We start from the raw sequence: 14,701 nt of genomic DNA, 5'->3' as shown, positions 1-14,701 counted from the left end.
ATTCCCTGCAGGGTTTCCCCACTCCACTTTGAATGAGGTTTTCCTTTATTTATTTCCATACCTCAATGGAGAACAGTGGAGAAAGGTTTGGTTTAGAGAGGAAATTGGGATTAGGGCTTTAAATACACAAAGTTGCCAATTAGACGTCCAACTGGAGAGGTTAAGTCTATTGTTTATATAGATCCAAGGTTCACAGAAGTGATCAAAACTGCAAATACTCAGGATTGGTCTGTGTACAATGGCTCTGAAAGCTAAGAGCCTGTATGGGACCATCTCAAAGTGTTCAAGAGTCCCATCTCCAGGAGCGAGGATGGCGGGGGCACGGGGTTAGGCACCGACTCCTTGTTGGGGTGGACTCGTTTGGCAGTGGATGCTGTAATGGGGCCATGAGATCCCTATAACAGATACAGTTGCCTCAACCGGGAAAGGACCGAGTCTCAGAGGAGATCGTCAGGAGTTTGGAGGCGGGTGGGCAACTTTCAGGCAGAGGGATCAGCGTTTGCAAAGACAAGGGACTCAGGACAAGATACAACGAGTATGGAATTGGTGAAGGCCACAGGTTAGGTCAACAGGGCCTGGTGCACCCAGTGTCGTGGCGCCACGATGCACTTAGCTTCTCAAACTCCTCTCAGCGGGCCCAAGTAGGTCGCGCTACACCCGGCCAAGCAGCGTACTTAGAACTACCGAATCCACGGAGAACTGCTGAGCCTCCCGCACCCGGCCGTGTCTCGCGAGAGTGCGGCCTTGTTAGCCCAGCATGCCCCGCGCCGCCGCCGCCGCCGCTGCGGCCGCCGCCGCGCCGCGGCTTGAGGGCGGAAGGCTGGGGGAGGGTAGCGGAGCCGGCGCCGCCGCCATGTTGGGTCTGAGGCGGCTGCTGTAGGCGCCGACGGAGCGAGCGGGAGTGCGGAGCGGCTACCGTGGCGTGGGATCTGCCTCTCTACGAGCGGCCCGGAGCGGCGGCGGCGGCGGCGGCGGCGCCATCATGAGTGGGGGCACACCTTACATCGGCAGTAAGATCAGCCTTATCTCCAAGGCGGAGATCCGCTACGAGGGCATCCTCTACACCATCGATACCGAGAACTCCACCGTAGCTCTCGCCAAAGGTACGCCGGGGTGGGGTGTCGGGCCGGACGCCCGCTCAGGGCTGTGCTTCGCTCTTGGCCGGCAGCCTCCTTGCTCCGTCCCTGATCCCTCCGTCCTCCTCCGGGATACCGCTCCCTCCCTCCTCCCTCCCTCCGGGCCCTGGCGTCGCCGGCCGGGCCGCGGCCTCCCCAGGGCTCCCTGGCTTCCATTGCCGAGGTCCGCGCCTTCCATCCGGGAACTACGCGCCCGAGAGCGGGGCGGGCGGGGCGGCCCTGAAGTCCCAGAACGGGCAGGAGAACGCGGAGTGACCTGTCTTCCAACTCAGAGATTCGGAGGTCTGTCTGCTCACTAAGAAACAAAGCCTGAACAGCCAAAGAAATGTTTCCTCCTCGCTTGAGTTTTAGTGCTGATTTCTTGATTTCTCCAGCACCATTTTCTCACGTTCCCAATTGCAATGTGTTGCGATATTCCTCAGGTGAACTATATGGGTTATCAAACTTTGGCTTGGCTCTGCAACGCAGACCACTTCCCCCTTGTCGCCTACGTGGTCTTTACCTGTTAAACCGGATCCTTCTCAGAGCCTGTTGTGCAACCATCTCTTTAAAACTGCTTGCTGCCCTCGCGTTGATCCTGTTTTTGGAACCCCGGTGGGGAGGACGGTTCCAAGCTTGAATCGGGACGCTTGTTCCGTAGGCGGAACCGAGTGGTCCCTGGGCGCCGACCCTCCGGGGAAGGCTCGCTGGGACAGGGAGTTCGGGGTGTTGAGGACGGTGTCCGACCTCTAGGCATTTAGCATCGCCACAGTCTGGGTCGGTTTTGCTACCGTTCCACACGCGCTGGGCCTTCCTGCTGCCTGGAAACCAGGAGAAAATAAACTTTTTTAGCTCTTGATCTTAAAAGAAATCTTACAAGTTTGGCATACTTGTGAGAGAGAAGCGCGATAACGGAGGTAATTTTCTCAGCTATCCGGTAGATTTATGGAATTGAGTAGCTTGGTAGCGACAGAGACCCAGATATAGGAAGAAATTTTCTAAAAATTGAACTGATAGTAGAGTATCAAACAAGTATTTGGTGACATTTCTTGGATGCTCTGATAGGTCCTTTTTAATAGCACTCTTTTGCAACAAATATTATGCCTACCTTCCTTCCCCCCCCCCCCAGGGGGATATTTATCTGTATAGTGTTTTGTGTTTTTTTTTCTTGTTTCGTGACAGACAGATAGGGACAGACAGGAAGGGAAAGAGATGAGAAGCATCAGTTTTTTGTTGCAGCATCTTAGTTGTTCATTGATTCATTCCTCATCTGTGCCTTGACTGGGGGCTACAGCACACGAGTGACCTCTTGCTCAACCCAGCGACCTTGGGCTCAAGCTGGTGAGCGTTGCTCAAACCAGATGAGCCCGTGCTCAAGCCAGCGACCTGGGGTTTAGAACCGGGGCCTCTGGGTTCCAGTCCGACGGTCTGTCTAATGCGCCACCGCCTGGTCAGGCATCTGTATAGTGTTTCAGTTTTAATGACTGAAATTATGAAAAAGGCTCTCTCAAGTTCTTGGTGAGAGTCACATACAGGTTGAAAACAGTATTCCTTTTTAAAGTAAATAACTTTTTTAAACCACTGTTTTACACCACTGTTTTACCTAATCTGAATTTTAAGATACTTTTTAATTGACTTGTCATTTGGTCATACCACCTTTACTTCTCAAAGAAAAGCCTATACATTTTTAAGATTTTGAATGTATTAACTGAGGTCTTTTAAAAATCTATGAAGCCTGACCTGTGGTGGTGCAGAGGAGAGAGCATCAACCTGGAATGCTGAGGTAGCAGGTTCAAAACCCCGGGCTTGCTCAGTCAAGATACATAGAAGCAACTACTAGGAGTTGATACTTCCCACTTATATGCCACACACACACACACACACACACACACACACACACACACACACGCCCTTCTCTTTCTCCTCTCTCTAAAATCAATAAATAAAGTATTTTTAAATAAATAAAAAATAATCTATGAATATACTCTACTATGCAAGAATCTAAACACCTCTATATTTTTGTTAGTGGCCCACATTTTTTTTAAATTATCTTTTCATCAGCTTCTAGACTTGATAAATATATTAATCTGTAATAGCTAATTTCCTATGCCATACAAAATTTGTTCCTTGTATTATGACTTGATAAGTATGAGATAGGTACATCAATAAAAAGCTTTTTTTAATCATTTATATGCATTGATAGTAATCTTATGCATAGCATGTACTTTTTTAAAATCGGTGTGAGTTATTTAATATGTTTTGGAATTTAACTGTTTGCAAAAACTGGAGTTATGAAATATTGGTATTCATATTATACTTAGTAGTATCTAATCTATAACTGCTATATAACTGTCCGGTCAACACTGGACAATTCAAATCTCAAAATTTGAAGTTGGGTGTTCGACATTAAAATTTTAGAATTTGCATGGTTTCTTTAGTAATTTGGTATCAGGAATTTCACCTTTTTCAAAATTTGGATGAATAATGGCATTCTAATATTAAACCATGAAGTTTATTCAGAGTTTGGAATACAGTATGTACAGTATTTGATTTAGAGATCCCAGTTACTTTTTTTTTCAATTTTAGATTGAGTTAATCTCTGAGTTATATTCTTAAAATTCTGTTAAGGATGTTAATTTTTTTTTAATTCTCTCTGAGGAGAGTATTTTCCTTTTATATTGCAGAATATAATATAACCACACATGTTGAAAAGATGCATAGATAAAAATGAAATATTTTTTAACAAAGATCGTTGTAAAAACCACCCAGAGTAAAACAGACATTGCTACCATCCTAGAAGCCTCCCACTCCCTGCATCTTTCATCACAACTGCTACCTTTGTAAACTACCAAACTTCCCCATGTGTAAGACGCACCATTTTCCAAAAAATTTGGGATCTAAAAATTGGGTGCATCTTATACAGTGGTTGTGGCATTTCAAATGCCATAGATGGAACTGAGGATGAGACAATATATGAAGACAGTAATTCTTCATCAGACGCAGATGAAGACAAGCTAATGGATGGGAGTTTTGACAGTGATGAGGAATTGTATAAATTTTATGATAAATAAAACTTGAGTTTCATAACTTTATGTAATATATATTTTTTCAAATTTTGAGCCCCAAAATTAAAGTGTGTCTTATACATGGGGAATACGGTAGATAGATGCAAACGTTATTCTGGCATTTATTGTTTTAGCACTTACGTTTATGTTCCTAAGTAAGAGTTTAGTTTTGTCCACTTTTGAACTTTACATAAATGGAATCCTGTACATAAAGGGGTGGGCAAAAGTAAGTTTACAGTTGTTCATATGGGAAAGTATAATACAAGAGTAAACTTTTATATACTTATGATTGTGAATCTACTTTTGCCCACCATGTATTTCAGTTTGGGTTTTGTGGAATAGTATTGTCATAAATGTAACACAGGTTTATCTACTCTGCAATTGTTTTAGATATTCTGCAATTGCTGTTTAAATTGTTTTGGCTATTATGAACAATGCCTTTATGAACATTGTGTTTAAGTGTACTGATGCACATTTATGTAATATTCTTGAGGGCATACACTTTGAATTGCAGGATCATAAGGAATGTGTGTCTTTATTAGGTAATGCCAAGAAGTTTTCCAAAGTAGTTACTTGTTTTTGTTTCAATTTTTAGTATATGAGAGTTCTGATTGTTCCACATCCCTGGTTAACAGTAATACTTAGTACCAGATTTTTTTTTTAATGAAGGGGGTTTTTTAGATGTTATTTATTGATTTTTAGAGAGAAGAGAAAGTGGGAGGAGAATCGGAGGCATCTGTTTATAGTAGTGGCCTACTGTATGTGCCTTAACCTGGCAAGCCCAGGGCTTTGCCCAGGGTTTTGAACCAGTGACCTCAGCATTCCAGATCAACACTTTATCCTCTACACCACCACAGGCCCAAATATTTTAATTCTGATCAGTCTGGTGGATATGTGTTTGTACCTTGTTTTAATCTAATTTTAGTAAGATGCACACCTTTTCATTTCTTGGTTAATCAGATATCATCTTTCTGCAGTACCTTGAAATCTTTTGCCCACTTTTCTGTTGAAATGCACTTCTTTTTCTAGAGTTCTGTCTTCTGAATAAATCTTTTACTAATGTATCTGTTGCAAATAACTTTTCTCATTTAATGGGTTGTTTGGTGAACAGAGAAGTTCTTTATTTTGATGTAGACACTTTTTATTTATAGCTAGTTTTTCTTTTCTTCTTCTTCTTCTTCTTCTTATTCTTCTTCATGTTGTGAGGCATTTAAATCTTTAAATTTACTAAGGGGTTCACTTGGTTTCTATGTTCCAGATTATAATTTAGATTATTTACTTGGATATTACTTATAATATAAATCTATCCAAAACTATAAAATGCTCTTGAAATTTTGGGCTAGTTACCTTTGATATGGTATATAATTAGGGTGGACATATGGTCTTGTTTTACCCTGGTAGGAAGTCCTTGTTTGTGCCAGTGGTCTGGCATAATTAAAACATCCTTTTCTCTCTTGAAAGTGTTGTAGTTGAGCTATACAGTCACACTATATCTAATCAAAAACCCAATCCCTAAGGTATTCCTAAATGGATAATGTCCTTTATTTTCTGATAGAAATTTCACAGATTAGCTCCTGATTTTGTAAATTGAATTGACATAAGTTTGATAGGCTTTGATACTCATAATCTTCTAAATGAATGTCAAGAAGTCCTAAATGCAACCTACAAATACTTTGATGTCAATCTAAATTGTAGTTTGTCCTTGTCACCTCTGAGTTTATTCCTAGCACTAAGTATGACCTACACATAATCTTCTTTGCTTATTTATGTGTGTCTATTACATCGTCACCTTCCCTCCCCATAGAGTGAGGGCCTGGGATGAACAAATGTTTATTTAATGAATGACTAAATGGAAATTATTTAGCATTTTAGTTTATTAATCTTGTATATCTCCAAATAATGCCTTTTGAGTTTTTTTGTTTTTTTTTTAGGGAGAGAAACAGATAAGGAGGGAAAGAGATGAGAAGTATCAGCTTGTAGTTGCATCACTTTAGTTGTTCATTGATTGTTTTCTCAGACGTGCCTTGACTGGGGCCCTCAGCCAAACTAGTGACCATTGCTCAAGCCACAACCTCAGGGTTTTGAACCTGGAACCTCAGTGTCCCAAGTCCATGTTCTATCCACTGTGCCACCACTGGTCAGGCTCCAAATAATACCTTTTGTGTTTACAGTTATATTTCTCTTTAAAGTTAAAACACCTAATGCCTTGGCCAGATAGCTCAGTTAGCACCTCATCCTGATATGCTGAGGTCGTGGGTTCCATCCCTGGTCAGGGCACATACAAGAAGCAAACAATGAATGCATAAATAAGTGGAACAACAAATCAATGTTTCACTTTCACCTCTTCCCTCTCCCCCTCCCTCTCTCTCTCCCCCTCCTTCTCTCTCTCTCCCCTTCTCTCCCTCTCTCCACTTCCCTCCCCCTTCCCCCCTTTCTCTTCTTCCCTCTCTCCCTTTCCTCCCTCCCCTCCCCCTCACTCCATCTCCCACTCCTTCCCCTTCCTCTCTCTCCCTCTCTAATATTGATTGGTTTAAATCAATCAGTAAATTGAAAAAAAAAAAAAAAAATAGCTAACATATTGCTCCCTCCCCCTAAAACAGTAAATGATTTGGTAGACTTGGGATATAAGAGGATAAAATCTTATGATAAAAGTGACATTGTTGTGGAGACAGTTTTATCTTATAGCTCAAGAATCAATTTAGTATATTTGAGGGAATTGTAAAGTTAAGACATACATGAATAATTTGTGGAATATTTTCAATTATATATTGTATGTGAATAGGATGCCTAAGCACATACTAGATCCTGAATACCAAGAGATTTCTTACAGAGTGAAGTCTCCGTGAAGTCAGTATTTTTGTTTCATTCACTGCTCTGCCCTTAGTACATAGCAGGCTCTTGCTAAGTATTTGAATAAATGAGAGGGTATCTGTAGTTATTGAAGGTTTCTAATTATGGGAATTTCAAAGTTTGAGGAAATATACATTTCCTTTAAACACATGGATTTTAACACTTTACATAAAATGTGATGAGGAAATGTATATCTAATGTATTTAGTTAGCTCTACCTGGATAACTGACTACTCGAATAAAAATCAGATTGCCACTGCATTAGGAAAATAGACCTTGTGAAGAGGAATGATTATAAAGTTGGCTGCTTTTTAAATGGTCTGTCCTTAAAATCAAGGGATTGGTGCAGGAATATTAAAACAGGTAAATTGGTAACGGAGTATTTCCTTAATTATCTTCTAAGTGTTGCCCCTTGGCATAACTTACCAATTGATTGTTAATTTAGCCACTTTGTCATAAACTCCAGTGAGAGAGTGGGAGAGCGTTGTTATGATGGATGAAATACCCAAGTGCTGTATTGATTTCTTGCATTCTCACAGGAGCTGGGGACCTAAATTTAGCAATTCTCAAAATCACTACTTTCAATGTCAAAGATAAAACTTCAAGCTATAATTTCTTTTGGTTGCCCTATTTAATCACGTTGCCAGAACTTGGAGCCTTGGAAACAGTTTATTGTTACTTTTGTACTCCACAGAAATACTTAGTAATTACGGTAGTCTAAAGTCAAGTACCAAAAACTAACTGCATTTTCCCGTGGAGTAAGATAAGCCATGACTTTCTGAATCAAAAGTAGAGATCTGACCTGTGGTGGCGCAGTGGATACAGACAGCATTGACCTGGGATGCTGAGGTCCCAGGTTCAAAACACCGAGGTCACCATCTTGAGCACAGTGTCATCTGGCTTGAGTGCAGGCTCACCAGCTTGAGCATGGGGTTGCTGGCTTGAACATGAGATCACTGACATGATCCCATGGGTGCTGGCTTGAGCAAGGGGTCACTGGCTCAGCTAGAGCCCTCAGTCAAGGTACATATGAGAAGCAATCAATGAACTAAAGTGCCACAACTATGAGTTGATGCTTCTCTTCTCTCTCCCTTTCTCCCTCTGCTCCTCTCTTCCTCTTCTCTATTTTCTCTCTTTTTCTCTCACAATGATAATAATAATAATAATTAGTAGAGAAAATAGCATAAAGCCTGAAGAAAATAATAGTAGAAGGAAGGAAATTGGGAAAGTAAATAAATCTTATATTGCTGTGTGTAAGACATAATAGCAGTAAGAGCAGATGGTTTTATTTATTTACTCCATGGTAGATGTGAATTTATTACTCCATGGTAGATGTCCTCAATAGGGATAATTTACCTTTTATTTTCTCTCTGATGTTTTAAACTAGTATTTTAATTAACCATTTTAAAAACTATTTCTTCTTTTAAGGCCTTCCTACACTTGTGCTGATGATTCAAAGACATTGTTTTAGCATTCTCTACTCTCCTATGTATTCAGTTTTTCCTTCTCTACCATATCCTTTCTGTCTACTTACTGATAGGCTGTGTTTCACCCATCTTAAAAACAGCAACAACAAAACACTTATACTCTTAACTGCATTTCCTCTTCTCTACCTTCCATTTCTGTTCTTTCTTTATACCAAAACTCCTTGAAGGAGTTTTCTGCATTTATTTCTTTTATTTTTTTGAACCTACTTTATTTAGGTTTTTATTTCCACAGATGAGAAACTGTTGCTATCAAGGTTACCAAAGACTTCTTTTTTTTTTTAGGTGACAGGAAGGGAGATAGTGCGGCAAACTCTTGCATGCGCCCCAACTGGGACCCACCTGGCAACTCTTGGATTGATGCTCAAGGACCGAGCTATTTTTAGCACCTGAGGCTGCCGCTCTCAGACCAATCGAGCTATCCTCAGCGCTCGGGCCATACTCGAACCAATTGAGCCACTGGCTGCCGGAAAGGAAGAAGGAGAGAAAGGGGAGAGGGAAAGAGAAAGAAGTAGATGGTCGCTTCTCTTGTGTGCCCTGACTGGGAATCAAACCTGGGACATCTATATGCCAGACCAATGCTCTATCCACTGAGCTACTGGCCAGGGTTACCAAAGACTTCTATGTTGCTAAATCCACTGCTTGCTGCTTAGCCTTAGTTTACTTAACCAATCCGCAATGTATGTACTGCACAATTGGTTTTTTCTCCTGGAAACACTTTCTTCACCTGACATCATCCTGATTTTCTCTCATACCTCAGTGATTGCATCTTAGTCTCCTTTGCTGAGTCTTCGGCTCCTAAACCTTTAAATGTTGGAGAGCTCCAGGGCTTAGTTTTCTCTCTCTTGTATTTTAAAAATTATTATTTTATCATCTGCACTCTTCTCTTGATGATTTCATCTAGTTCAAGGCTTCAGATACTATCTATACATTACTGACTACTATCCTCTACTTGGACCTCTTCTCTTAACTCCTAACTTGTACAGTAAGTCCTCACTTAAGGTTGTCAATAGGCTCTGCGACCTTAATTGAAATACCATATAATGAAACTACAATAGTTTTCCTATAGTCTAATTGATACAGACAAGAATTAACTTCCTATGGCATCAACATTATAATGAAAAGATGTTATTCTGGAATCTGCTAAATATCCAGCTGCCTCATTAATGTCACCTGGAGGAATGTCTACTTGGCATCTACCATTTAATGTCTCCTAAACCCGTTTCTCTATCAGGCTTCTCCATCTAATTGAATGACAGCTTATTCTTTTAATTCGTAAGACCAAAAACCTCTTGAGTCATCCTTAATTCTTTTGTTCCTCTCACATCTCATGTTTCTGATTCTGTCAGTTCTACTTGCAGAGTATATCCAGAATTTGACCTCTTACCACCTCTACTGCCCTACTCTGGTCCATTATCTCTCACCAGTCTATTTATAGATACCCAGGGGTTCCTGTTTCTTGTTTACAGTATTGGCCTCTTACTTAATTCTCTTTCCACCACCAATATTGCTTAAGTACATCTTTGTCATTGTAAAAACAGAAAACATGAAATGTGTGGGTGGCAAATATTTTTAGTGAAACTGTGGTTTTCTTGATTACTTGATTGGATTTATTATTTCAAATTTAGAATCTTTTTTCTGTAAACTTTGAAGTTACTGCTTTGTGTCTTCTACCATTCTAATGTTGCTCCTGCCAATGTGATTCTCAGTCGTTTTTTTCTAGAAATTTTATTATTGGAGTTCAGAAGTGTTACAGCACTGGTATATTTTTTTTTCCTGAGTAGTTCTCTGTGGACCTTGTAAATCTGAAGAGTCAAGTTTCTTTAACCTAATAAATTTCTCTCTCTCTCTCTCTCTCTCTCTGTCTTTGTGACTTTCACATTAGTTTCTGTTTGTTTGTCTCTCCCACCCCTGTGTTTGTTTGTTTTTTAACTCCTATTGGATGCATTTATCTTCTTATGTCATATTTTCATATCTCTGTCTCTTGGTTTTATAGTTTGAGAGATCAAATGTAAAACCAGCCACACGGAAGAATGCCCAACTGAAAACAGTTTAACAAGATTAAATTTGGACTGCAGATTGGACATGCTTTCCCTTTTCCTTCCTGTTTATAAATCCTATTAAAAATACACAAGAGACTTCTTTTTAAAAGGTATAAACCCATAAAGGACAAAGTCAATTTTGAAAAGAGCAGCAACGATATTTTAGAGGCTAAAAAGCAAATGGATGAGTTTAAATGATGTCTTAGCAAAATTGAGAAAGTTTCAGTCTAAGTGGGCACTGGGTAAAGCCAATGGGTAACTTGATTTGCATCCAAACGCCTAAAAGACTCAGGAATTGGCATCACCAGGTGCTACAGAAACTAGAAGACTATGAAGTAATTAGGGGTGAAGATGGAACTAAAAACTGGAAGATTAACTCCAAATTTGCTTCAGCAATGATCAGTTTCCCAATCCTCTTTTGCATTTTATACATCTGGATAGCTTTTTCTCTCCAACTGTGGTATACTCTTCAGAGTACAGGATAGAGGTTCTGGAGAAACTTAGACACAATTGAGAGCAGAGGTAATCTATCACATTTAAGACAGCATAGAGCATATGGGGCAAATAGAAGGGAGGCTTGTACTTGCCTGGTGCCTATTATTTGATGATCTATTAATTCAGGAGAATTACTGAGTGCCTACTATGACTGCATGCTAGACACTATTCTAGGTGCTAGGAAACAAAAAGTAATACAGTCGTGCTTCTTCAGGACATAGCATCTAAGGTGGGGACTGACAGATAAGTCACAATTAGCCCCATGAAGATGCTATCTAGGGAGAAGTGTTCAGTCCCAGGCCGCAGTCTCTCAGGAAAGCAAGTACACAGACAACCACCAAGTCCAAAACTCTTTTCCTGGCCCACGACTCCTTGCAGTTCACTTAAGGTGGAACCACACTAGCTGTCATTTAGGTCTTCAGGTCAGTCAGGTTACGTCAGATCTGGGACCTTTGCACAAGATTCCCTTGAATTAAATGCTGTTTCCCTACTTTTTACATGGCTGTTGTTGAATTGAGTAATGGAACAGACTGAGATAGAAGTCACAAAGGAAAGAGAACAGCAGCTTTGGAATGCTCAAATACAATGAAAATGTGTCAAATAACAAACTTGAGGACCACATACCATCCTTCCCCTTTTACTTAGATTCCATTGCTAAATCTGTCGTTTGAATGGCTGGCTAACAGGTCTGAGTTTTGATGGGTTGTAGGGACCCATTGAAAGTGTTTAGCCAATAAAGTGGCATTCCAGAGTCCAGCTTTAGGAAGTTTATGCTGACAACATTATACAAAAATTGATTGGGGATGAGGATAGAAGCTGACATAGGTGAGGTCAGTGGAACTCTTTTAAGAGTTTGGAAAAGAGAAAATGTAGGCCTAAACTAGAGAAGAGTGAACAGATACATGAGTAATTAGGAGAATGGATTGGACTTCTAAAAATTGACTGGACAAGGAACAGGGAGGAATTAAGCAATGATCCATATAGTGGTTTCTGTCAAACAAAATTGGGAATGGATCAGGAGGGAATTAGGTTTATCCTTTTGGATTTTGCTTGAGTATTATCATTCCTGCAAAGCATTCCCAGATTCTCCTAGCTAGGAAATGTTCGGTGCACCAGTGTCCTCATTTTATCTTCTTTTTGTGTGTGTGCTTATCAAGCTTTTCTTGTTTTCTACTAGACATCAGCATCTTTTCCTCCCTTGTGTCCCTTGAACATAGCAAATTAACTATTTGTTGATCACATGAGGGGTTATTTTCTTTGGTCAGAAAATGCATTGTTGAATGACTTAATATTTAATAGAAAAAGAAGTGTGATAAATGAAGACAGTATTATGGGGGTTGTATTCTCTTGGGTTAGTAATAGTGAATATAGATTAGTTTTCTTTTGTCATCCTGTGATTTATAGAAATTTTTCAAGATCTTATCTATGTTTTCAAAGAGGTCCTGGTAAATGTTTTTTGCATTATTACTTTTATTATTTTATCACCATCTAAATTTAAAAAAAAAATTTTTTTGTTTTGTAATTTTCTTTTCATATCATTCTAATTTTTTTAACTTCTTAATCATGTTTTCTTTTTCTTTTTTTTTTAATCTTTTCTTTTCTTTTCTTTTTTTTTTTTTATTCATTTTTAGAAAGGGGCGTGGAACCTGCCTGTTCTGTGTGTCTGCCCCTCCTACCAGTCTTGATGTGGCTTCTTTAAATCCCTAGTTATAAGACTTCCATTCAGCTAGATTTCAGGTGGTTCTGAATGATGGTTGTTCTGTACTTTTAGTTGTAATTTTGATGTAGTTTGAGAAAATTCAAGTACCGCATTTAACGATGCCACCATCTTGACCAGAAGTTCCTAAATTCTTATTTTCATTAGTAATTATTCCTTTACACTCAGTCTGAAATTCTCGTGGTTGAGTAAAGATATGTCTGAGTAAATCTACATATATTAGTAATCCAAGGGAAAGAATCTTGCATGGAGGAAGCAAGTGAAGTTGCAGATGAGAGGAGCTAATTAACTAAGCAGGGTCTCAAACCTATAGTATGGGAGATAACCTTGGATGAAAAGAAATACAGTTGTGAATATGTGAAACAGAATATTCTTGTATTATTATTTATTATTATTTTACATACAAACAACTGTAAATCTAGTGTTGTCCCACTTGGTGTAAGGGTTCCCCTGGTGGTGGCCTCCGCAGGGGCAGGGTAGAGGTCGAGGCATTGATTTGTCTCCATGGCCTCCCATTGAAACCTGATAAGCCCGGGAGGGGGTTGCCTTTTAAGCTTCTAGGAATTTCACTTTATTTTGTTTTTAAATTTTTATTTATTGATTTTAGCAAGAGAGACAGGAACATCGATCTGTTCCTCTATGTGCTTTGACCAAGGATTGAACTGGCAACCTCTGCATATCAGGACAATGTTCTAAACAACTGAGCTATCTGGCCAGGGTAGCTCCTAGGAATTTTAGATGTCAAGAATATTCCCTGTGCACAGGATTCGGTATTATATGGCTCATTAGGATCTATTGTGGCTGGCCTTGGACATTTTTTGTTAACTAGTAGAATTAAGTTATCATGTGATGTTAGAGTAGAAGGATTTATCTTGGTCGCTTTAGGATGCTGGTTCCATTGTGGATATAAGAATGCAAAGCTAAGAAGTACTAAAGAAGGAATTAAAAATAAGATTTTATAAGAAAGTACCCACCTAGATCCTAAAAAAACAAGCCAATGGCAGCAGCTGCAGTTGAGCAGAATCTCCAAGCCTAGAGACCCAAATACAACTCACTGAAGTCAGTGTGAACAAAGTAGAAATCACCTTATGTAAAACATCGTATGTACCATAAGAAGGCTTTAAATCAAGTAAATGAAGTATTTGTAAATTGTAAAAAAAGGAAGGAAGGAAAATATATGTGTCTTTTTTTTCTCAGTACCATAAGGAAGTGTGAAGAACATGTTACTTCCACATAGGAATATCACTGGTAGAGTTATATGATGGTCTTTGTGTCAACTTGGCTAGTCCACAGTGCCCAGATATTTGGTCAAATGTCCTGGATGCTTCTGTAAAGGTGTTTTGGGGTCAGATTAATATTCAAGTCTGCAGACTTTGAGTAAAGCAGATAGATTATCCTCCATGATAAGGGTGGGCCTCATCCAATCAGTTGAAGGCCTTACTAAGACAAAGACTGACTTCCTCAGAGTAATAAAGAATTCTGCCAGCAGATCATCTTTAGACTCCAACTGCAACTTTCTTAGGTCTCCAGACTGTCAGCCTACTATGAAGATTTTGGGTTGTCACAGCCAATTCCTTAAAATAAATGGGAGTGTGTGTGTATTTGTGTGCGCACATGCGTGTGAGTATGTGCTCCTACACATGCATCATGTTGGTTCTGTTTGTCTGAAGAACCCGGACAGTTATAAGTAGTTGGATGTGGAGAAGAGCTATGGTAGAGGACAGAAAACCTGCTCTGTGTGTTGAAAATAATGAGGTTAGTTGGAACTTAGATTGGGATAAGTGGGTTTGGACCAGGTCTTAGAACTGATACTTGACAGGAATTCTAACTTTAAAACTATATCATAGCCTGACCAGGCAGTGGTGCAGTTGATAGAGCATCGGCCTAGGATGCTGAGGACCCAGGTTTGAAACCCTGAGGTCGCTGGCTTGAGC

At 39.9% G+C, this 14,701-nt stretch overlaps 1 protein-coding gene across 4 annotated transcripts in view; it reads left to right on the top strand.

Moving 5' to 3' along the window:
* Positions 1-769: 769 nt before the first annotated feature.
* Positions 770-14,701, top strand: part of LSM14A (LSM14A mRNA processing body assembly factor) — a 46,903-nt gene continuing 32,971 nt past the window's right edge. Inside the window, exon 1 of one of the 4 annotated variants that reach the window (XM_066348094.1) lies at positions 770-1,103. In XM_066348094.1, the coding sequence (XP_066204191.1) occupies positions 983-1,103 (121 nt within the window). In that variant the 5' untranslated portion in view covers positions 770-982. The remainder of the gene's footprint in view (positions 1,104-14,701) is intronic. The other 3 variants (XM_066348096.1, XM_066348093.1, XM_066348095.1) reach the window with 3 other exon arrangements.

The sequence above is a fragment of the Saccopteryx leptura genome, chromosome 9 (genome assembly GCF_036850995.1).
Source record: "Saccopteryx leptura isolate mSacLep1 chromosome 9, mSacLep1_pri_phased_curated, whole genome shotgun sequence".
Taxonomy (NCBI): Eukaryota; Metazoa; Chordata; class Mammalia; order Chiroptera; family Emballonuridae; genus Saccopteryx; species Saccopteryx leptura.
The sequence above is the reverse complement of the archived record's forward strand: the minus strand, read 5'-3'. Positions and strand labels throughout refer to the sequence as shown.